Below are 24,774 nucleotides of genomic sequence, written 5' to 3'. Positions count from 1 at the left end.
TCCACTTCTGGTAAATAGAGTTCTGTTTTCATGAAATTCCATACTATTTATTTTAAAAGAGGGTTCTGCTATTTAATTTTGAGTTCTCATGCAAAACCCTTTCAAGCATGCCATTCAGCTCCACATCACCCTCTGCCCTTCTCACTGCTGTCACCGCTGGGGCTGCAGGGCATGCTCCCTCATCCGGAGAGAAAACTGCGTGGAACTCCCTCTCTTTGTTCTTAGTCTGGCCATTGTGGTCATCATGGGCTCGAAACTTCAGCAAAACTCCCCTGACAACAGTCAAGCACCGCCTCCTAATTGACAAACCCTCTAGATTTTTAGTCCTCTTCCTGCTTGACTCTTTCTGGTATTTGGTTACTCTGTTCTGTACCCTCCTTCTTGAAGTGCTTTTCTTCCTTGGCTTCCGAAGCACTAACCTGTCCCGTTCTCCTACTTAGAAAAGAAATATAAAGCGTGTCATTATGAGAAAAAGTTCTGAGTCCTCTCCCTCTGTCACCCTACGTGTGTGCACATGTACACCACACACTTGTATGCATGAATATGTGTCTGTGTTTTTTGGGTTTTTTTTAAAGATTTTATTTTTTCCTTTTTCTCCCCAAAGCCCCCCGGTACATAGTTGTATATTCTTCGTTGTGGGTCCTTCTAGTTGTGGCATGTGGGACGCTGCCTCAGTGTGGTTTGATGAGCAGTGCCATGTCCGCGCCCAGGATTCAAACCAATGAAACACTGGGCTGCCTGCAGCAGAGCACACAAACTTAGCCACTTGGCCATGGGGCCAGCCCCTGTGTCTGTGTTTTTTTAATTTCTTTTTTTAAAGGTATTCTTTTTGGTGAGGAAGATTGGCCCTGAGTTAACATCTGTTGCCAATGTTCTTTTTTTTTTTTTTTTTTCTCCCCAAGGCCCTAGTACATAGTTGTAAAGCCTAATTGTATGTCCTTCTAGTTCTTCTATGTGGGACGCCACCTCAGCATGGCTTGATGAGCAGTGCTAGGTCCGCACCCAGGATCCGAACCAGTGAACTCTGGGCCACTGAAGCAGAGTGCATGAAATTAACCATTAGGCCACTGGGTCTGTCCCATGAATGTGTGTTTATCTCTGTTCTTCTCTATATACTCTCCTTAGATGAAGTCATCTATTCCCATCTCAAGCACTTAAACAGTCTCTTATGAGCTGATGACTCCTGAATCTGCATCTCCAGCCATCATCTATTTTCTGAACTCTGGACCCATAAACTAAACGCCCACTGGCATCTCCACCTGAATGCTCCTAGACCCCTAAACTCAGCCTGCCTCAACCTGAATTCATCATTTTTCCCAGCCCAGGGTCATCTCATCCGAGCACATTTCTCTCATTACTCATGTCTGCACTAATCTCTCCTCTCTCTCAATTCCTTGCATGATGTTATATAAAATCATTCCCATACATCGGCATTTAAATGTCTTTATTAGGTTCATCTCTTAATTTAGTCTCCTCATTTAAACTCTAGGCTTCTTGAAAGTAGAGATCACACCATTGGCTGGTCCTATATGCTTGCAGTATCTGACATTTAGCTAGATGTAGAGTAAATACAGAATGGAATTGAATCATTCTCCAGTATTAGAGCTCCACAAGAGGAGAGACAAGCCAGGAAACCGTAACTACATCTGCTGTCTAAATCCAAAGGTAACAGATGCAATCCATCTTCTTTCAGCACTACTTGTAGGAGAAATAATTTTAGAGTGAATATTATAGAAGAAAAAGAAATGTTCTAAACTAGATTTTAAAATTTGACTTAGAACTATGTCTTAAGAAATTTTTCACCTGCATGAATCTGCATGACTTGATAGTGTCTCTCTCTCCACCTTCAGCTCTCTGATTGGAACAATACATATGAAGACAGATGATAAGGATGTGATTTCTTAAACCACAGCGGCTCTGTCCCTAAAGATAGCCGTCCCTTGACTCTAAAAGCCATTCGGAAACTGGGGTAGTGAGGGGAGGCTGGGGAGCAGAAGCAGGGCTCCCTATGGCCGGGCCCCCACAGGGCGGCCTTGGCCTTCTGCCCCCACGGCCAAGGGAAGAGGAATCCTCTCCACGTCCTCATCCCAGTCTCCCCGGACTCTCGGAGGCCGCACATCTGTTATCTACCAGGCTTTCTCGACTAAAAATGATGATGAAGCAGTTTATTCCCTGTCTGTCCTCTAAGAGGATAAAAATGAGTGAATTAGGAAGTCAGTACCTCTATGGTTTGAAATCTTTGAAACCTTTGCTTTATGAGCCAAAGAAATCATAATGGACAAAACTATGATAGTAAAGGAGTCTGGGAATATTTTTGTGTAGAAGAGAATATTTAACTTCTTGAGTTTTTTATTTCTCATTTGTCTTTTTAAGTCCAGAGTATATGGAAGTGGGTGTTATTTCTTCAAGTTCGCCTGGCCCTGGGCCCAAACAGGCCAAGCTTGTCCTTGCCAGCCCCAGCTGCCCCTTTCTGCCTTCTCTACCCGACTCAATGATGCCCTTCATATTTCTATCTCAGGCCTTCCCGTCTAAACATCTCACAGGTAAGATTCTGAGACAGCAGTCCCCCCTTATCTGGCAGGGGGGTTCCAAGCCTGAAACTGCTGATAGTACCAAACTCTATATACACTTGGCTTTTTCCTACACACACATACCTATAAATTAGGCACAGTAAGAGATTAACAACAACTAATTATAAAATAGAACAATTATAACAATATCCTGTAACAAAAGTTACTGTGGATCTTAGCAACCTCAGCACATGATTTTGTTTTTCTTTCCTTAAGTCAAGACCTTTCATCTTTTCACTTAAAGGAAGAACTTTAGAGCTTTTCCTTTTCCTATCCAAATTGCCAGCATCGCTACTCTTGCACTTTGGGACCATTATTAAGTAAAATAAGGGTGACCTGAACACAACCACTGCGATACCGCAACAGTCAATCTGATAACCAAGACAGCTACTAAGTGAGTAATGGGTGAGTAGCATATGCAGCGAGGATCCGCTGGACAAAGGGATGGTTCACATCCTAGGTGGGACAGAGCTGGACGGCGTGAGATTTCACGCTACTCAGAACAGCATGCAATTTAACACTTATGAATTGTTTACTCCTGGAATTTTCCACTTAATATTTTCCAACCACCTTGACCACAGGTAACTGAAATGGAAAGTGAAACTGGGACCACTGTATTTGTCATTTACACATCCCATTGTTTAATTATCCCTGGGACTTCTACAGGAAAGCAGACAAAAGTGCATTTTTGCTCTGTGAAAAAACACTTTGACAATTAGCTAGCAGGTGCGCATGGGGAGGAAGGGTATCACGTGGAGAGAAGAAAGCAATTCCCCGAAATGACACCATACGGGAGGCCCGGCGTTACAGCCAGCCACCTCCTCTCCTGGGAACGGGGAGATTACTCACAATTAGCAGAGAACATTTTGGAATGATATTCATGATGTTCATTGACTTTAGTCATTTAAATCCTGTGTTGGCCTCAACCCTAATTAAACAGTTGAGAAAAGAAAGACTATTAATTGTATAGTATCCATTGTGGGCACAGGATGAGATGTTTCAATCAAAAGATCCAGGCATAATCATCCTTCAAGGTTAAAAGAAAAATTACCTGCATGGATTGCAAAAAAACCTGCTTTAGAACAATAACGCAGTTCTTGTGATGAAAATCTGGCTCAGTCGTACTCTTGTATCTGCTCACTATCTTATCGAGCTGATCATTTGCTATCAATTCCTAGAACCATGCTACACTAGAGAAAGTGTTATAAGCATGAAGGGAAAAAGAATAATTAGAGTGAATTTCAACAGAGGTTGGACAGATAAACGACTCTAATTATCATTCTTTGATCACAAAAGTCACTTTTTCTTTTTGTCAGTTTTTTTGGGTTTTGTGTGTGTGTGTGTGTGTGTGAGGAAGATTCGCCCTGAGCTAACATCTGTTGCCAATCTTCCTCTATTTTTTTTTTTGTGGGACGCCGCCACAGCGTGGCTTGATGAGCAGTGCTAAGTCCATACATGGGATCTGAACTGGTGAACCCTGGGCTACTAAAGTGCAGTGCACAAACTTAATCACTACACCACGAGGCCAGCCCTAAAAGTCACTTATTCTTACATAATTTTCAGTCCTGATTTCTTCCCTCACTTAATAGTGATGAGATCTCCTATCAGGCGTTATAAGATTTAAATCATCATACATAAATAATGGGGGCTGTTGAAAGAAAATCTAGAAAATATGAAGTTTTGAGTGAAGAAAGTAGTTTTTTTGGTAATTGGCCCCAGCTGTCAAAGCTTATACGACTGCCCATACAACAAAATAGCCAGCACTTTCTTGGTGGCTCAGCCTGTTCATCCCTGACTTCCCTCCTGGATCCTGAGCCTGTCTTCACTCCTCCCTTCCCAAGTCAGGTTCCAGGCCATATTGGACAGTAAAAGCTGCCCAGAGAACCTGCATTCCTGTGACGACATCATGCTTGGAGGCACATCAGATCCATGGTGTGCCCGGTCTCCCAGCTCCACTTTGCTGACGGCTTCTCAGAGCGCTCAGCAGCCTTCCTCACCGCAAGGAACAGCCAGCACTCTCCCCTTTTAGTGGACCTGGGAGTGTAAGGATCTCGCTCTAGAATCATAAAGCTTCAGTGTTCAGGTATTTAAAAACTACACAAACACTTCAAGGATAGGAAATGTAACTTATTAACTTGTCATTAATAGGGTCTAGCACACAGTGGGTCCCTTGGTAAATATCTGCTGAACTATTGACCTAACCAGCGAACGTTCTGGTGTCCCTTCCCCAAGGTGTGTCGTCTCGCTGAAAACTTCCAGATCCCGAGTGGACCAAAGTCCACCCATAGACATGAACTCTCTAGATTCATTATGCAAATGTCACTCACATGTTCTGGAAGACTGACTAATTACTTACTTGCTACTGGGTTTCTGGATAGTTAAATTTGAAATAAAATATGCCTCTCCAAAGTACACATATAATGAAAATCATCGGTAAATCTTTCAGTTATCCTGCTGTTTTCCTGACATACCCTGTGAGAGGGCCTGCCCTCCCCCGATGCTTTCAGAAGGGGAACAACAGATGTCTGCTCTCAATTTCCTGACGGTAATGCACCTCTCAGTTACATTTTGACCCGGCCTCTCCTTTCCATGGGAGGCATACTTTTACCTTCAGGCCTCTCACATAATATGGAATAATACCATTATGGCATCTGGTTCTAAGACCGAGAAATAGAAACCTGTGCAGCTGGCTTCAGAACCTTCCAGGTGTAGATGCTGCTGAAAAAATCTGAAGATCTGAAGTTGCTCTGAGTAGGAATTATACTGACCTACCGCTGCATTTAAAATGGGAAACTTTAGAATACCCAGCTAAAGCCCCCCGGAACAGGGACTTACTGTCCTTTCTGAAATAGATGTTCAGGAAGAACTGGATCCTTATTTGACAGGTGTCTGCCCATGAAAGTCGAAGCTGTCGCTAAGTTTATCTTATTTAGCACTGCAAAGATGTTAGAAAACTGAATCTATTATTTGAGCTTTATCCTTTATCAAGGAAAGAAAATCAGAGGGCTGAAACTCATCTTTTTAAGGCTATTATAAGATCTTTTTGCAAGAAAAGAGTTAAGTTTGGTGGTGTTAGTTTTAGAAATCCAAAAAGAGTAGTGTGCACATGTTATCCTGTTAGGTGTCTTTAGAAGAAAGGGCGCTTAAATAGGGAAGAGGAAAGACAGATATAGCTCTGGAGAGTATAACAGCCCCACAGGCTGTGGGTATAACTTTTTGAACTAATTGTGTCCTGAGCTTGAAATATCACCAACATTTCTGAGAGCTAGCTTTATAGATTTTGATTTGTAGTTGACTACTCAGCATGAAATGGACTGAGATTTTTCTGTGATGCTAAAAGCTATAGAAAAAAAATGTACATTTCCTATTTGCTGTTAAGGCCTATTAACAGTCAAATTTTTGTTAGTCAATTTTGTTATATATATATGATTATAGTGATACTTATATAAATTTATATTCTGACTGAAGTCCAGATTTTGGTTACATCTGGCTATTCTTAACATAACATAGAATTGTCTAGATAATGTTAACTCAAAGAAGAAAAAAAGAGAGCCAGCCCTGATGGCCTCGTGGTTAAAGTTCAGTGCACTCTGCTTTGGTGGCCTGGGTTTGGTTCCTGGGCACAGAACCACACCACTCGTCTGTCAGTAGCCATGCAGTGGTGGCAGCTCACGTAGAAGAACCAGAAGGGCTTACAACTAGAATATACAACTATTTACTGGGGCTTTGGGGGGGAAAAAAAGAGAGAGGAAGATCGGCAACAGATGTTACATCAGGGCGAATCTTTCCCTGTTAAAAAAAAAAGAGAGAGAAAAATCTTCAAGATGTTTATCAATAAGTTATGACTTAAATAACAGTGGTTAACACTGAACAATTGCCACTCTCATACATGGAGATAATTTCTTTTTTGAAGAAATCCTTCCAATTGTGGAAGATAGAGCATTTACCAAATGCTGTGGCTCAAAGTTGCATTTAATCAGATAATGTTGAGATTAGCCAGAATCTAGTATGATCAGAAGCATATAGATGCCTGAATAGCAAGGGCATATATATATTTCTTTAAGTGATAAAATGAAAAATGTAAATGGGGAAGAAAAATGAGCTCCATATAATCAGAACGGTAAAGAAACTGTATCCAGGAAGTCTCAAAAAATATTGGGAGAGTGATTTTAGGAAATTCAACCAGGAGCATAGTTTATTTTATTTCTTTTCAGGGTTTATAATCCTTGGTCTTTGGAGAATAATGTGGTAGTTACAAACGATTGCCAAAATGCAAGTGGTAATCAGAGAGCTGGAGAAAGTGGAAAGCCTGGGTAGGAACCAGGGCATAAAGACCACACATAATTGAGAGCATCCAGAAAATGCTCTATCTGACACTGCAAGATTGAATATCAAGCTCGAAACTGTTGTATAGAATGAGGACTTGGGGCAGGTAAAAGGCATAAGACCACAAGGAACTCAGAAGGAGCCTAGTTTTGGGGGGTCTGTTCTAGATCACGCCTTCTATTCCACTGTCTGATTAAGGTCAGTTTGGTTCTAAACCCCAAGCAGGCCTGACCTTGTTTGTGAGAGTCCAGAAGCCCCAACTTTGGGCAAGAAACTAGAGTTTGCCATCAAGAATTCTGGAACAATCTTACAGAAGACATACTTGGGATGAAAGAAGTACTGAGTATTACCTCAACATTCATCCACCCGTTCCTCAAGTCCCATTCAAATGTAATTTCATTAATACAGAGTGGTAATTAATACTTTTTGAGAAAAAACTTCATGCCAAGTACTGTCTAAGCAGTTTAGTATTTTCGTTATTGTTGTTTTTAAAATTCAGTCCTCACCACAGTCAGTTTTTGTAAGTATTTTTATAATCTGTTATATTTTACTAATGGGGAAACTAAGCCACAGAGAGGTCTTTAAGTAATGGGCTCAAGGTCACACAGTTAGTAGATGGTGAAGCCAGGATTAAATTCAGATGGTCTCATTCCCAAGCCACTTCATTGCACTCACTCCACAATAACCTTTCCTATGGCTCCAACCAGTTGCAATTACTTCTTCCTCTGAATTCCAGCAGCATTTTGTACCTCTTATACTTACCATATCCTGTGCTGATTTTAACTAAAATTACTTGATTACGTACTGTATCCCCTCAACTAGATTGTAAACTTGTTGAGCGGTATAACATCTCTGTATCTCCTTCTGTTGTCCCCAAGGCCTGTTTTGATGCCCCAGACATAGTAGGCGTTCAATAAGATTTTGGTTGTGGGATTGAATGAAATGGGGTGAGCGACTGATTTGTCCAATCACTCACACCACTATCCCTCCCACACTATGAAGATCCCAGCCAAAATGGACCCACTCAATCCTCTCCTCACCCCAAAGAGAGACAACAGAGAGCTGGACTCAGTAACATAACCAAGGGCGTGTTTCTAGTCCCATCTTACCTCTTTCCCCTACTTCCCTAACAAAAATCGACCTAAATGAAACGAGGTCCTTCATTTATTTAATTCAATTCCCTGACATTCCATGGTTCCATGATAACTTTTAAGAGATTAGACAAATGCTGGCCAAACTCAGTATTCTACTAAAGTTTGATTGGAGTAAAAGTCAATGGCAGCTAAAGAGAGTTTACCAATAGACATACTCTAATTTCTAATGAACTTTTGTGAAATGTGTGAGAAGGGCTTATGGTAACTTACAGAAGAGTGCAAATCCAGAAGCCTGGGCCACTTGGGTGAGGGGTCAAGGCCTCCTTTGGAATCTTCTTGATTCTCTCTTACCTATGCTTAGTTGCCTGAGAAATCACCAGAATTTGTGCTCTGCATTCATAGCATGAATTAAAGTTACAATAAGCTTCTTTCTCTACTTTCTCCTCATACAACCAACCTCACTTCTTTTGCCCCAAGACATAAGCATTTGAAAAGCCCCCTTTCGCTTTGCTTTTGCTTAAGACCAGAATAAACAAGCCTCCAGGGCACCTCTCCTCTCACAGGACCAAACTCTTGAAGAGTTAGCCAGCTTCTGGGCTGCCCAGTGGTAGAGAAGTAAACAGTAGAGAACTATTTTGCAGCCAATCTCACGCAGGCTGGAAAACATGAACAAGGTAAAGAGGCGACACCTCAAAGTCATAAAATCAGAGAACGTTAGAACTGATAGAGACCTTGACTACCTGATGTTCCAACCCCCTCACGTTTCCAATGAAGACACTGAAGGTCAGTGAGGGGACATGATTTGTTAAAGCCACCCTGGGAGAGAAAGAACTACTGACACACGCAACAGCATAATGGAATCTCAAAAACATTATGCTGAGTGAAAGAAGCCGGAGAGAAAAGAATATATATTAAATTCTAAAACAGGCAAAACCAAGCTATGGTGACAGAAATCAGAAGGTGGCCAGGGCAGGATTCAAAAGAGGCCCGAGAGAACTTTTAGTGGTTATGAAAAAGTTCTATATCTTGAATGGGCTGGTTGTTACATGGTGTATACGAGTATCAAAACCCATCACAATGTGCACTTGAAATCCATGTGTTTTATTGTACATAAATTGCATCTTTGTAGGTTGATTTAAAATAATTTTTTAAAGTTGTCAAAAGCCACAGATGGTTTGAGAAGCAGGGCTCTCAACTTGACACTGGGACTCTGGCTGTCTGCCTCCCTGGCCAGGCCTGTCTGGCTTCACCACCTTCTTTCCAGTTGTTTTCTTCCTTGATGCAGATCCACCTCTCTGAGCCAAGTCAGCTAATGGCCTTGCATCCTTGGTGATGGGTGCTGGGTGACTATCTGAAGCAGCATGACAAAGAGCATGAGAAGTATCCAATGGGGTCCACAATTAAATCTGAGACACTAAATCATCAGTTCAGAACCATTCTGACTCATGCAAATTTCAAGCAAGGTGAAATAACGATTACAAGTCCCTCAAGATGGAAGGGGGTAGGAAATGAATGAGCTAAAGAATATTAAGTATCATCGGTAACTCCAGAAGGAATATGAAAGCATGCAAGTGCTCCCCATTTAGTTCTTTCCAAGCCTGAGAAAGGCCTAATCTATTCACATACTGTAATTATAATGTAGCCCTAGGTATGGCAGATATAGCAAAAGCATGCAAGTGAGACTTAGGAAAAATAGAGCTGTTAGATTTGCCTGTGCATTAGTGCAATAGATAGATAGATTGATTGATAGATAGATACGTAGATAGTTTTTTTTCTGGCTTCTCTAGAATTCTTCTCTCTTTAAGCTACTGTCTCTTCCATTAGAGAAGCTGGACTCATTTTCATCAAATGCCTTCCTCAGACAAGGGAGAGCTCTTGACAACAGTGGATGTGAATGTTCTGTCTATTAAAAACAGTGCTAATTAGAGAAAGCTCTTTGACCCACACGCCTTGCCACATCCTCATCCCTGGGCTGCAGAAGGCACGCTACTTACAGTGCCTGGGATTCCCCTGGGCTAGAAAGACTTGGTGACACTCCATAGGCCCAATTCTCTAGGAGAGCTATTTTTCACAGCCAGAATCATAAAATGGGACAAGCAAAGCAGTAGCCTTGGGTTTTAGATTTCGTTCTCTATTCCAAGCCTTTCTAAGCAGCTTACAAATGATGATCAGCAGAAGAGAAGTAACTTGGCACTCTTTGGGAAAGGACAGCTCTATTTTCAATACTGTCTTATGCCCTGCTCATCTCAGAGCTTTACTGATGATACGTATTTTAGATTTTCAAGAAAAGAAAACTTTCTCACGAAAAGAATAGTACATACCAAAGTTCCAATCCTTTTGGTTGTTGAAATTCTTAGTAAGTACCAATAAACCACATTGAAAATTCCACAAAGAATATCTATATTTTTCATACTTTGAAGAAGTTCCTGATTGATTTGTTGTTTATTTGCTTATTTCCAAAGAGAACACCTTGAGTTTTGAAGCTACGTTTATTTTAAGTCCAGAAGGTTCTTGATGGTTGGCGTCTCTTGCAAAACTATCTTATTTGTTATTGTTCACCCCTCAGATAACTACTATCCTGAAAGCAGGAACTGAATTCTGAGGTATTTAAAGCAAGTACAGTCCAGTTCTGAAAATTAGTCTGAACACCCATTCAATTATTTCACACATAAATGAACGTAATGGGGAAATGAATAATATGAAAGCTTTGTCTGGAGGGTTCATAATAATTGGGAAAAACTGCAGAAAAAGCAATGGATATCACCATCTAAGGCTTCTTCTCAAAGGAAGAAACAAATTTAGAAATTACTACTAACATTTGGTCAGTTTGATTTATTCTCCTAGACACTTGTGTCTCATTTTCAACCATCTGAAGTATCAAAGTAAGTAATGACAACTTTTACATCCTTTATTTCTAGGTAATATAATGTCCTGAGGCTTGAAGTGTTCCCTGAACTCAAATTTAAGTACATTATAAGGGAATTATTCATTAATCTATGGTATGTGCTCGTGTGCCTTTAAATTTCATTTTAATCATTTGTACTAATTGACAGACTAGATCCCCTGGAAACCCTGAAAAATCTACTAATAGGCAATTGCTTTATATGTCAGTGTGATCATTTGCATTTCTAAACTTTTAATCTCATTAGATACTTAATATTTCTCTTGCTATTTAAGAATGGAAGCAAAATTTGATTGCCATTTTGTTGTTTATGACACTTGTCTAAAAAAGAAAAGGCTCTTTACTGTTAGTAAAGAGCAATATGATGATGATAACATTATTTAAGTATTATTATAACAGTAATAATACTGATGGCTGATAACCTGACTTCTGTTCTTGGCTCTGCCAACCAATTATCTTGGGGGCCTTAGACACGTCATTTGACTTCTCTGAGACTCAATCTTCTAACCTATAAAATGGAGATGCAAACATCTGGTCAATTTCAGAGATGCTGTGCACGTTAGATATGATAACACTTTCAAAATATTTTAATTTGTTGCTGTACTCCAGTCACCCAGAAGTTCCACTCCACTTGTCAGTGGTGGCCTCATCACTATCATCACCATCTTCAATGTCGTCATCATCATCGTCGTCATTATTGGGATAGGCATAGTAAGCAGTTGCCCAGGAAAATGTGACTGAAGAGATATGTCCGGAACAAGGCAAGTAGGTTCCACCTCTATTAATTTCCCAGGTCTGCCTTGAAACAGGTACCACACACTGGGTGGCTTCAAACAACAGAAACTGATTTTCCCACAGATCTACAGGACGAAAGTCTGAAATCAACATGTCAGCAGAACATGTTTTCTCTAAAAGCTCGAGAGGAGAATCCTTTCTTGTCTCTTCCAGGCCCTGCCAGCTCCTGGTTTTTCTCAGCTTATGGAGCCATAACCCAAATCTCTGCCTCTGTCTTCACATGGCCTCTTCTCTGTGTGTCCAAATGTCCCTTTCCTTTCTCTCCTAGAGACCCCAGGCATGGGATTTAGGCTCCACCCTAAAGCCAGTGTGGTCTCATGTTGAGATTCTTAACTATTTATATCTGCAAATACCCTGCGTACAAATAAGGTCACATGCTGAGGTTCTAAGTGGATATAATTTAGGGTGGCATTGCTAGCTCCAGTGAAAAGATGGAGGCTGACTGGGAACCTGTTTTAAGATGAATTTTAAGGCTGAATTCAGGATCGGCAGGAAAGAGCACCAGGATCACGAGCAAGACATAGAAAGTGGATGCACATTTGTCGTATTCTTGTCATCACTAATTGCTTACCTATGAGGAACCTGAGACTTCAGGAAGATTTGTCAGTGCCCAAGGTCACTCAGCGGCAAAGTTGTGCTAGAAATAAAATCTCCTGACTCAAAACTCAGTGCTCTTTTCATTACATAATTTAAAGATCTTTCCTTATCTCAACACTTCTCTAAAAATTATTACTAAAAATATAAATATAAGACCTTGAAAATTACTGACACCTTAATACTTATGTTGATTTAATTGGTCAGGTTAGAATTGTTAGAAACGATTTGGCTGACTTCCACTTCTGGCTCTGATAGCATAATTGGTATCACACTGACTTTCCACCTGAGAAAAAAAGAAAAGTTGGATAAAATTTAAAAGAAAAACTTTCGAAAGCTTTGAAGAGTTGGTGTAGTTGACATTGGTATGTTTTAAGGAAAGTATTACTGGTAACAAAGAAGGGCACTTCAGGATGGCAAAAGATGATAAAAAGGGCCAATTCAATAGGAATACATTAAAAAAATCCTAAATTTGTAGGCATCTAAAAATATACCTTTAAATATATAAAGTAAATGAAAAAAAGATACAATTAAGAGGACACATAGTCAGATCCATATTCGTAGTTAAAGGTTTTTAACTACCTCTGTTTTTCATGGATATAACAAGCAGACAAAAAAAATCAGTGAGGACATAAAAGATATGAATGAGATTAAGAAACTCGACCTAATTGATATATAGAACCATTTAGCCAATTACTGAAAAAGAGACATTCTTTTCATGAACATGGATTACTGCCCAAATTGACCACATGCCTGGGGCACAGAGCAAGTCCACATAAATTTCAAGAGATTGAAGTCATTTAGAGTACGTCCTCCAGCCACCGTAGAATCCAGGCACAAATTAATCACAAAAAAATATAAAGAGAAAAATCTCCCAAATAGTGAATTAAGCAAAACAATTTCAAAAGACCATAAGAAAAAGAAGAAATCACAGTAAAAATTAGAAAATACATTGAAATAAATAATGAAAATACTACATATTAAAACTTCTGGAATACAAAAAATAACTTGCAGAATGCAGCTAAAACAATCTGTTGAGGCACATGGAGAGCCTTAAACGTATATTTTAGAGAAAAAAGAAACACTGAAAAAGTAATAACCTATACTTTCATATTAAGAAGATGGAGAGGAGGGGCTGGCCCCATGGCCTAGTGGTTAAGCTCGGCATGCTCCTCTTCGGCGTCCTGGGTTCAGTTCCTGGGTGCCAACGTACACCACTTGTCAGTGGCCACGCTGTGGTGGCGATCCACAAACAAAACAGGGGAAGATTGGCACAGATATTAGCTCAAGCTGAGTCTTCCTCAGCAAAAAAAAAAAAAAGCTAGAGAGGAAATGCAAATTAAGTCCAAAGGGAGTAGAAAGAAGGGAATAACTTTTTAAATGGCAAAAAGGAACTGCATGTAGGAAAAAATCAACAAACCCCAACATTCATTCATCAAAAAGACTAATAAGGATTAATAAAATTCTAACAAAAATGATCAAAAACAAGAGAAGAGACACAAATAAACAATATCAGGAATAAAAAATACGCTACAGACATTAAAAATAAAATTAGGGATATCAAGAGCAATTTTATACGAATGCATCTAAAAATGTAGATAAAACGGACAAATTCTTTGAAAAACAACTTATCGAAACTGATACAAGAAGACATAGAAAATATGAAGAGTGCTTTATCAAAAAAATTAAGTTTCTAATAATAATATTCCCACAATATAACGCCAAGATGGCTTCACCAATGAATTCTTCCTAATATAGTAAGAAATAGCAACAGTTTACCACAAACTCATTCAGGGAGTAGAAATAAAGGGAAGACCTCTCGACTTGTTTAATGAGGGCAGCATAAACTTGATACCAACCCTGACAAGGATATTACAAGAATTTTGGAACAATCACACACGCGCGCGCACACACACACACAAACCCGGCACTGAAATTAGGTATAAGGGCAGATGAAGCAGGCGTGTGAAACAGGCTATGAGAATTATTTCCCTCCTAGTTCTCTCGCTTCACTCTTTAGGAGAGCAACCTTGAGCTGTTGAGGTCGAAATGAACTGTGACTTCTTTGCAGGAAAGAAAGCAGCACAGCAGGAGATGTACCCTTCTGAAGCCATGCATATTTATCAAATCACGCCAGGGCAGTGACGCCCTCTTTTTCAAAATTCAGCCTAGTACTCTCTATTGGCACTCCTCCCTTCCAAGCCCGCCTGTGGTAACTGAGCTAAGTGGAACCTGCAGAAGCATGAGTTGGCCACTGCTGGGTTCCGCGTCGGCTCTGCCATTGTTTGGCAAGGTGACGTTGAGAAGTAACCTAATCTCTAGGAGCCTTAGTTTTCTCCTATCAAATAATGGGGCAGTAATATTTATCTCAAGGCAGTGAAGGGTATTAAATGAGGTAACAGATGTGATAGTGCCTAGCACAGATTCTGCCACCTGAAGTTTTTACGTACAGATAGAGATTTTCCTGAAGCTGTTATTTACGTGATTCATGCTACCTAAGCTCACTATTGTCTACTTTTTCTACTTATTAAGGGCAATCAATACATGTCCCTGAAAGATTGTCACCTATTGTTGCAACTCCTTGTGATGCGTCTGTGGGCACATCAGACGCATGTTAACTAGAAGGCCTATGGCATCTCTTACAACATAATAGTTAGACAGACGATGAGTAGACTATTTGGGGGCGGGGGGGGCACACTGTCCAAGAATCATTACGAGTGCTCTAGGACTCCATAACAAATCAGAGAAAATCCTTTTTCTGAAAAATTACCTTGCTAAAAGTCCTGTGGGTGGATCAGAGGAAAGCGGCTTCCACTCACAAGACAGAACAATACTGTAGACGGACTGAGGGTCAGTAACTAAGTCTAGGCTTAAATTTCCTCACCAAAGCCAGACCCCTTGGGACCTACGTCTTTACAACACCTTTGCAAAGAAATTTCCTTGTCTGGAATGTGCCTTCCTCAGGACCCTGCCTAGAAAATTGTTACTTTAAAATCACACGTTCATTGGATCAAAAATGTTTACGAAGCCCTTAACATGCATCGAGTGCTGTGCCTGGCACTGGGGTTACAAGGGTGAGCGAAATCTGACCTGCACCTCATGCTTCTCTGCTCAAACTCTGCACCAGTGTCCCTGTAAAGCTCGCCCTGGTCGCTCCCTGCCTGTACTCCAAGCTCTGGGTGTACACATTATGGTATTAGCAAATAATCAAGTGTTTACACAGCTTTTTCCCCAGCCTGGCAGGGAGCTCCATAAGAGGAAGGCCCAAGTCAATTCATTCTTTCTTCCCCAGTGCACACCTCGGAGTCTGACACATATTGGGCACTCAATAAATGTTTGCTGAATGAATTATGCATTATTCATGAGACCTTGATACAGTCAAATCTGTTAAATGATTCTGCTAATGAATAAGAGAGAAATGAAAACAATAACACTCAGGAAAATTACATATTTCTGAGATATTTTTTGGTTTTATCCTATTTTATTAGATTTTACTACCAGTCCTAACAGCTACTTTAAAAATGCCTGCAAAGCTAATGTCATTGGTTTTTAAAGAGACACACAGTATAAATATAGGTGAAATTATGCCTGATTAGCCTTTTCCCATTTAAAATCATGAGAATTTGGGGGAAGAAAACAGAATGAGCTTATATTTAATTGGAAATAGCTACATATGTGAGTGACTTATACCAGGGAATTTGTTAGGTTTCTATACTAATCGACAATGTTCATCTAGAAATGGCAAGTAGTAGAAGATATTCATAGAATTTTACTTCATAACACCGAAGTCTGGCGCATTCTCCAAACAGAGATAACATTACTTATTTGAAAGCACTTCGTATAGACCTAAAAGTTTCCTGAAGTTTGTAAAAATGTGCGGAACTGTCCTTGATTAAATTTGAAAAATGAAGAAAATAATACCCGTCATTACTTGTGCCAAAAAAAGGAGAAGAGGCCATTCTTCTCGTAATCCTGGGCAGATTCTGGAGGCTTAAGCAGAGTAAACATCAAGGAAACTTTAGCGATCAAGAGATGTAATTTCCATCTACTTCTTTTGAAATAAAAAAATGCTTAGCCTTTATTCATCACGCTAAAAACTCAGACAAAGGACTGGAGAATGAAGTACCTACTTGGTCTGGTGTTTAGATCCTTTCAGGTGGGCGTGATACTGTTCTATTGAGTTTAGGGAGACACTGCAGATGGTACATCTGTAATTGCGCCTCAGACCTGTGGACAACAGACAGACCCGGTTAGCTGCATCCTTGTCATCAACGAACTGAATGAATCCTCCAATCTCCAAAAGTTCAGAGACAGAGTATCCTAGAGGCCATCTGGTGCACCCCACCAACAACGCTTCAATCCGTCCTTCCAAAGGCCAGCCAGGAGGCCCCTTAACAGAAGAATGACCGTGAGCACGTTAGAAGCAGCTGGCGCCATTTCTATGTGACAGGAATTATTAGAACGTACTTCTCTGAGGCAAAACATTTCTGGACATTTTGTAACCCAAACAAAGAAGCATTCTACTTTTTCCTTAAGGCGTACAGACATAGTAAGCTGTCATCTCTGCAATGAAACTTAAGACTTCAGAGAAAAACTCTGTCTCAATTCTTCTTCCTCCTCTATTCCAGTGGCAGAATCAGAAATTCGACTTTAAACATCATTCATTGGGGTTCTTCTTCCAGGATCATCTTATAAAATGTAAATACCGAAGAGAAGGATAATATATTAATCTAATTCACATGAAAGCTTACTTTCCACCAGAGAGTTTAAAAGAAAGTTATTCATTCATTTGTTTATTCATTTAACTCCTTTATTAACAGAGCATCAACTGGGGACCAGGCACCAGGGATTCAAGAGGAATAAGATGCTCTTTGCTTTCAAGGAGTTTAGTAACAACCTTGACCCTTTGTAATATTGACTCATCTGGAGTCCAACGTGTTAGAAAGCAGCTTTAAGCAAACAACTTTAAACATTTGCCACGGCTCAGAGACCCACAATGGAGTGCACTCCTCCTGCTAGTATTTCCCATCAGAGTAGAGAGGAAGGAAACTCAGAGTCATGACCTGAAATTTCGGACTTAACTCCTAGCTCCAATTATTCTTGGTTGTGTGGCCTAGGAAAAGGCACTTAAATCTTTTTCTGGCCTCAGTTTCCTCATCCACAAGATGAATACAAGGGCATCCACATCACAAAGTTGTTGAAAGAAGCAAGTGAATAAGATATATTAAAATGCTTAGCAAGTGAGTAATAGTTATTAATTTTGCTCTAAAATTCTATGTCTTATCATTATAAAACCCAGGCTATTAAACAATTGTAGCATTTTTTTCTGAAGAATGCATAGTATTTTCTTTCTAAGAGACAAAATCATTCTTATTTTCCTAAAAAGAAAATAATGCACAATGTTGGAAACTGCTACCTGGGTGACTTTATGCAAATTAATTGACTTCTCTGGACTTCTATGTGTTTACGGTATTGTGGGGAGGACTGAGCGAAACAAAGCATTTATGAAAGAGTGTCTGGTACACAACAAGTGATTAACATAAATTAGATATTATTATGATTTCAAAGAGATGTTAATTGGAACCACCATTTATGTCCCAATGTTCCAGATGATGCCCTAAGATATAGATGCTAACTACGCTCACATCACTAAAGTGAGGGATAAGAACCCCGGCCCAGGACATCCAAAGGTAATCGTCAAGAACCAGTTTCCAATCCTGTGCTGCCACTCACCACTAGTCTAAAAAAAGGATGGAAAAGAAACAAAGAAATAGGTAGAGAATTTCTTAAAGGCAGCTGTATTGTACTGTGAGCTCCACTTCCCTTCCTCCACGTCAGCTGGGGAAGTCTTTCTCTTTCACCTCAAACCTATGGGAAAGGATTCAATGGAATGACCTAGAGAGCTTGAGGAGTGCCTTGCTGTATTTGGGAAGCCGTATCCTGGACTCGATACCACCTGCAAGATCCAAAGGGCTAGAGACTGTAGCTAGTTAGCTACTCTGATGGCAAAGTAAGAGAGGTAGCAGGATTGGGTACGGCCCATACTCTCAGAGCTTGTCAGAGCAAAAGAGAAATGAATGTTTCCCGTAGACTGTGTGTGTACCATGTATGAGAGGAGCTGGTTTGGTGATGTCTTAGATACTGGAGTCGGGGTCAATGAGACCTGAGCAGAAAGATGCTAGAAGTGTTCAGCTGGATGTCTAGAGGCTTCAAGTGACCCCAGAGGAGATATTTAGCCCATATCAAGTAATGGTGAGTTTCTGAGAAAGCCATGAAGTCACCCCATGAGAAGAAGAGTCAGTTTACCACCCCTGCCAAATCAGGCAGCATCCATGCCAGCCTGTATATGTGTCTATCAAGTAAACTTTTATCCCTTTGCCTTTCTAAGCTGACACTGTGCATTCCTCAGCCCTGGAGGAGCCTGAGGTAACCTGTTGAGGTAAAGGAAGAAAAACCAAAGCCCCAGGCAGAGGAAAATGAGAGGAGCCCCCGCGCACTCTTTCCCCAGCGCAAACAGGCAGAACTGAGCTGAGGTGGGGGTGGAGGCACTAACTTCTAACAAAGTCTGGAGGTATTTAAAAATTATTTTTCTACCCTGGGTATATCAATTAATGACATAGAAACTTTACGTATCTAGGAATGAGAGTAAAGAAGTTTTTGCTCCTCAAAGGTGAGTGAAAATTCATGAAACTTACCCCAGTTTCTATCCAGGGGAAAGAATCCCACAAAGATGGTTTGAAAGGGCAGTGGAAGGCAAGAAGGTTTCTTTCTGATTACAGCCCATGAGTCCTGCCTCCTGAATGTTGCAGTGGCATCAGAATTGCTCCTCTGTTGATAACGTGACAGAGCAGAACTTCCGGAAGACTTTCAAATTCTTATGGCCCAATGCATGCTTCAGAGAAACCTATTTGACATGTCACGTGATAAGCTGGGTTGGCCAGTATAGGGACTAAATTGTTGCTGTGTTTCTTTTAATTTCAATCAGATAATTGAATACTGACTTACCTAATTGTTCAATTAACAGTCAATTCAGTTATGGAAAAAACGAGTAAAACCACAGATCTTCTTAGGAAGCAATCTAAGGAACTCAAAACTTTCAGGCACAAACTGACAGTTCAGAGATGAAATAGACAACTGTTAACTCTCTATTCCCTCAAGCAATGACTCCCAAACTTCTGAGTGGGATGCATCCTCTGGTAACCGTGCTAAAATGCAGATTCCCAGGCGCAGCTGCTGGAAATTGATTCTAATAAGCTTTAAATGGGGCTTGGGAATCCACAAAAGGTTTCAGTCTTATAATCCAGTCCCCAACACACACACTTTAAAATGTACTGTCCCACCGTCTCAGATTCCCTTTGGTAACTTGAATTTGTCATAACAATACTGGATCCTTTTTTCAAAAAGCTATTCCATAAAGAAGAGCTGCGTCACATTGCCTGTCCATTTCATAGGTGTGCTTGGTTCAGAAAGATCACTGTAGTCACCAAACCTGGAGGCTAGAAATGATCACAACCAGCATGTGAGTTGTTTGAATGCTAATCCAGGGCTGATCCATTCTCCTCTTTTATGCATGGAATCCGAATATAAACCAGCTTCAGGCCTTCCTCCCTCCAGAGTTATCCATCAATCTTGCCATAATAAATGGTAAGCACTATTTAATATGGGCCCTCTTCAGACTACAGACTAATCAGAAGTCTCCGCATAACAAATGGAAGTTCAGCTTGGCAACAGGCATAAATATTTATGTTTGAAAACAAGCATTTTTAAGATCACCAACAAATCTAAAAAACATTCTGATCTGTTGCTTTCCATTACAGTTCTCAAGCTCTGCAGCCAAACAGAGGCGTGGGCAGGAAATATTTGTCACTTTATTGCAATGCAAACTACAGGGAGCATAAACCAGAAAGGCAGTGCATGCAAACAGGAATACGGCAGAGAAGGGCAGAGGAGTCCTCCTCCACACATGACACAGTGTCCTTGGTGGGAACTGAGGGCTCAGTTGAAATCCTAATTACTTTGGAATTATACAGCTCCTTTTTCCTCACAGAACTAGAGAATTTCATTAAAGAAAAATGCTAACTTTCTTCAATTCATTTTCAGTGCAATACCATATTAAGAGTATCCTAAAACCTTTGTAGACCTAAAGGTTATTTCTGCATGATCACCAATAGGTGCTAGGAAACATAGGCTCTGCCAGCAAGAAGCTGGCAGTCTGGCTGGAGAGAGAAGATATGTATACAAATAGCAAGAATAGATCATAAAATAGCAAGGTAGATCATAAGAAGTACCACAGTCAGGATGAAGTGAAATGTTATGGGAACTAGAGCAGAAGATTGTTTCTCACTTAGAGAATCTGGAAAGCATCTTGGAGATGCTTCATTTTTGTATTTATATTCCCTAGCACAGTGTGTAAAACAGATGGTCCTGGAGAGTTTAGTGTTATGTGACTACTCAATGCGTCTTTTCAAGTCTAGCAAAGCTAGACTTTAGATGTCTCTGCAACTTTAGGTACATCCATTCTACATTAGAGAAACATCATTGCACCTTATGATGGTCCCTGGTATTTTGCTGAATGTCAAGAATGTAGGACAGAATAAAATAGACAGAACAAATTATTTTTTATGGAGCTAGTCAGGTAGAAAGACAAGAAACAAGTAAACAAATAAAAACGTAATTAAAGATTGTGAAAGTACTACCCAAGATGTAAACAGGATAACAAGAGAGAAGCAGGAAAGAAGGCTGATTTTGGATTGTATGGTCAACAGGAGTTCTGAGAACAGTGAAATGAAACCAGAGGGGTGAGAAGCAAGCTGTGATGTGAAGAACTGGTTACAGAGTTGTCCAGGGAGAGTAAACAGCAGGCATAGAGGGCCAGATGTGGAAATAGGCTTGGACTGTTCAAAGAAAAAAAAGTGGTGAAAGGAAACAGACAAACTAAACAATTATCAACCCAGAATTCTATATCCAGCAAAAATATCTTTCAAAATTGAAAGTGAAATGAGAACATTTTCAATAAACAAAACCTAAGGGAATTGTTTGCCGGCAGACCCGCACTACAGAAATGCTTATAAATTTCTTTGGGTAGAAGGCAAATGATACCAGATATAAACCTCAGATCTACAGGAAAAAAACTAAGAACACGTGAATGATTAATATGTGGATATGTATCTTTTTTTATTCCTCTAAATTTATTTGAAGACAGCACACAATTCAAAGCAAAAACTGTAACATTATATTGCATATTGTGGTGTTTATAATGTAGATACATCTAAAATCTGTGACAATAATAACACAAGAATGGGTAGGAGTAGAAAAATACTGTTGAAAGATCATTATATTTTACATGAAATGGTAAATATTAACTCTAAAGAGGCAGTGGTCATTTAAGGATGCACAGTATAATCCCCTAGAAACAAAAACAAAGATATAAAGCTAAAGATCCTATAGAGAAAATAAAATAGGGTAATAAAAAGTATTTGATTAATCCAGAAAGGGACAGGAAATGAGGAACAGAAAAGTGAAAAACAGACGGAACAAACAGAGAACAACTAGCAAAATGATAGAGCTAAATTCAACCATATCAATAATTATATTACACGTAAATGGACTAAACACTCAAAAAGGCAGAAATTGTCAGACTGGATAAAAAGCAAGATCTAAATATATACTTTCCTCAAGAGATGTACTATGTACCTTATAGGTTGAAAGTAAAAGGATGGAAAAAGACATACCATGCAAACAGTAAGCATAAGAAAGTGGAAGTGCCTATATTAATATCAGACAAAATAAAACTTCAGGATGAGAAATATTACCAGAGAGAAAGAGGGGTTTTTTTTGTTATTTTTTTTCCTGAAGAAGATTTGCCCCGAGCTAAGCTGTGTTGCCAATCTTCTTCTTTTTGCTTGAGGAAGATTCACCCTGACCTAACATCTGTGCCCATCTTCCTCTATTTTGTGAGTCACTGCCTCGTACAGCAGGTCCTCACCGGGAAACTGAAGTGGAGCGCACTGAACTTAACCACTAGGCCATGGGGCTGGCCCCAAAAGGATGTGTTATAACCATAAAGGGAGAGATTTGTCAGGGGAACCTAACAATTTTAAATGTAAGTTAGCTAATAATAAAGCTTAAGGATACATGAGGCAAGAATTGACAGAACTACAGAAAGAAATAGACAAGTCAATAAAAATAGGAGATTTCAACACCCCTCTGTTGGTAGTTGATAGAACAATAAGAGAAGAATATCAGTAAAGTTTAAACATTTGAACAAAACTACCAACCATTTTGTACTAACTGATATTTATAGACCACTACACTCAACAACTGCAGATCACACAATCTTTTCAAGTGTAGACAGGAAGTAAGCTAAGATAGAGGATATGCTGAGCCATTAAAATATCTCACTAAATTTCAAATAATTACATTTTGTAGAATGATTTCTTTGACTACAACTGAATTAAATTGGAAAAATATAATAATAATTATTTTAAAAGACCTGAAATACTTCTAAATAATCTATGATCAGAGAAGAAAATCCAAAGGGAAGTCATCAGAAAATATTTTGAACTGAATAATAATGAAAATGTTGCATATCAAAAAAGCTTAGTTTAAGCAGTTTTTAGAGGGAAATTTATAGCCTTATATTAGAAGGGAAGAAAGACTTAAAATCATTGGTCAAAATTTAAATTCTATGAAACTAGAAAAAGACAAAATAATTAAACCAAAGTCAAGTAAAAAGGAGGAAATAATAAAGAGAAGAAATCAATCAAATATAGTATCATTGAAAATGGCTACAGAGGGGCCGGCCCGGTGGCGCAGCGGTTAAGTGCACACAGTCCGCTTTGGCGGCCCAGGGTTCTCCGGTTTGGATGCCAGGTGTGGATATGGCACCACATGGCAAGCCATGCTGTGGTAGGCGTCCCACATATAAAGTAGAGGAAGATGGGCACGGATGTTAGCTACGGGCCAGTTTTCCTCAGAAAAAAGAGGAGGATTGGCAGCATTTAGCTCAGGGCTAATCTTCCCCAAAAAAAGAAAAAAAAGAAAATGGCTACAGAAAAAATAACAAAAGCAAAGCCTGCTTGTTAGAAAGGATTAATACAAGTATTAGAAAGCCTTAGAAAGTCTGCTGGAGGCTAAAAAAAAAGGAACATAAATTAACAAATAAAAGAATTGTTATTAATATAGATTCTACAAACATTTTAAGAGGATAATAAGAGAACATTATGAAGAATTTTACGCCAACAAATTTGACAAAATATCTAAGATGGGCAAATGTCTTTAAAAATTCAACATACCAAAGCTAACACAAAATGAAATAAAAAATGAGGATAGCTATTTATTTGTTAATGAAATCGAATTTGTTACACAAAATTTTCCCACAAAGAAAGCTCTAGACTCAGAGAGTTTCACTGGATAATTCTATCAAACATTAAAGGATTGCATATTATCCACTTATACAAACTTCTTCAGCAAATAGAGGAGGAAGAAAAACACTTCTAAACTTGTTTTTGAGCCAGCATAACACTAATAAAAAAACTGACAGACTCTAAAAGAGAATAAAATTGCAAACAAATATGTGTCATGAATACAACAGAAAAATCTTTGGAAAACTAGTAAGTCAGAAACACAAGATAGTTATAGATACATCTATGTATGTATGTATGCATATGTATGAATATTTGTACACATATGTATCAGTTCCATTATAACCGTTTGTTTATTCCAGAAAACAAGATTGATCTAACATTTGAAATTCAAATAAGATAATTCACTATATTAACAGACAAAAGGAGAACATAATATAATCTTAACAGATGCAGAAAAGAGCATTAGATAAATTTCAATGTCCATTTGTAATCAAAATTCTCAGCATACTATAAGAGAACTTCCTTGATTTAATAACCAGCATCAATGAAAAATCTACAATTAATATTATATTAGGGGGCTGGCTCTGTGGCCAAGTGGTTAAGTTCGCATGCTCCGCTGCGGCGGCCCAGGGTTCGGATCCTGGGCACGGACATGGCACTGCTCGTCAGGCCATGTTGAGGTGGCATCCCATGAGCCACAACTAGAAGGACCTGCAACTAAGATATACAACTATGTACAGGGGGGTTTGGGGAGGATAAAGCAGAAAAAAAAAAATGAAGAAGATTGGCAACGGTTGTTAGCTCAGGTGCCAATCTTTAAAAAAAAAAATTACCTGCTTGAAAAAAAAAATTATATTAAATGATGAAATATTGAACAGTTTCCTAAGATCAAGAAATAGCCAAGAATGGTGCTTTGATCGTTTCTGTTCAACATTGCACTGGAGATTGTAGGCAGTACAATAAAAAAAGAAAAAGAAATAAAAGGCATGCAGATTGGAAATGAACAAGTAAAACTGTCTTTATTCATAGAGAATATGATTTTTTATACATAGGATCCTAAGGGACCTACAAAGTAACTAGTAGGATAAGTGAATTGAGTAAGGTCACAATACACAAGGCCAATAGAA

At 39.3% G+C, this 24,774-nt stretch overlaps 1 protein-coding gene across 1 annotated transcript in view; it reads right to left on the bottom strand.

The window, feature by feature from the left end:
- The window catches only part of ZMAT4 (zinc finger matrin-type 4), a 319,392-nt gene that overhangs the window by 26,746 nt on the left and 267,872 nt on the right, over positions 1-24,774 (bottom strand). The window contains exon 6 of the mRNA XM_070499975.1: positions 16,412-16,508. Coding sequence (XP_070356076.1) covers positions 16,412-16,508 — 97 coding nt within the window. The remainder of the gene's footprint in view (positions 1-16,411; positions 16,509-24,774) is intronic.

Source organism: Equus asinus, chromosome 27 (genome assembly GCF_041296235.1).
Source record: "Equus asinus isolate D_3611 breed Donkey chromosome 27, EquAss-T2T_v2, whole genome shotgun sequence".
Taxonomy (NCBI): domain Eukaryota; kingdom Metazoa; phylum Chordata; class Mammalia; order Perissodactyla; family Equidae; genus Equus; species Equus asinus.
The sequence above is the reverse complement of the archived record's forward strand: the minus strand, read 5'-3'. Positions and strand labels throughout refer to the sequence as shown.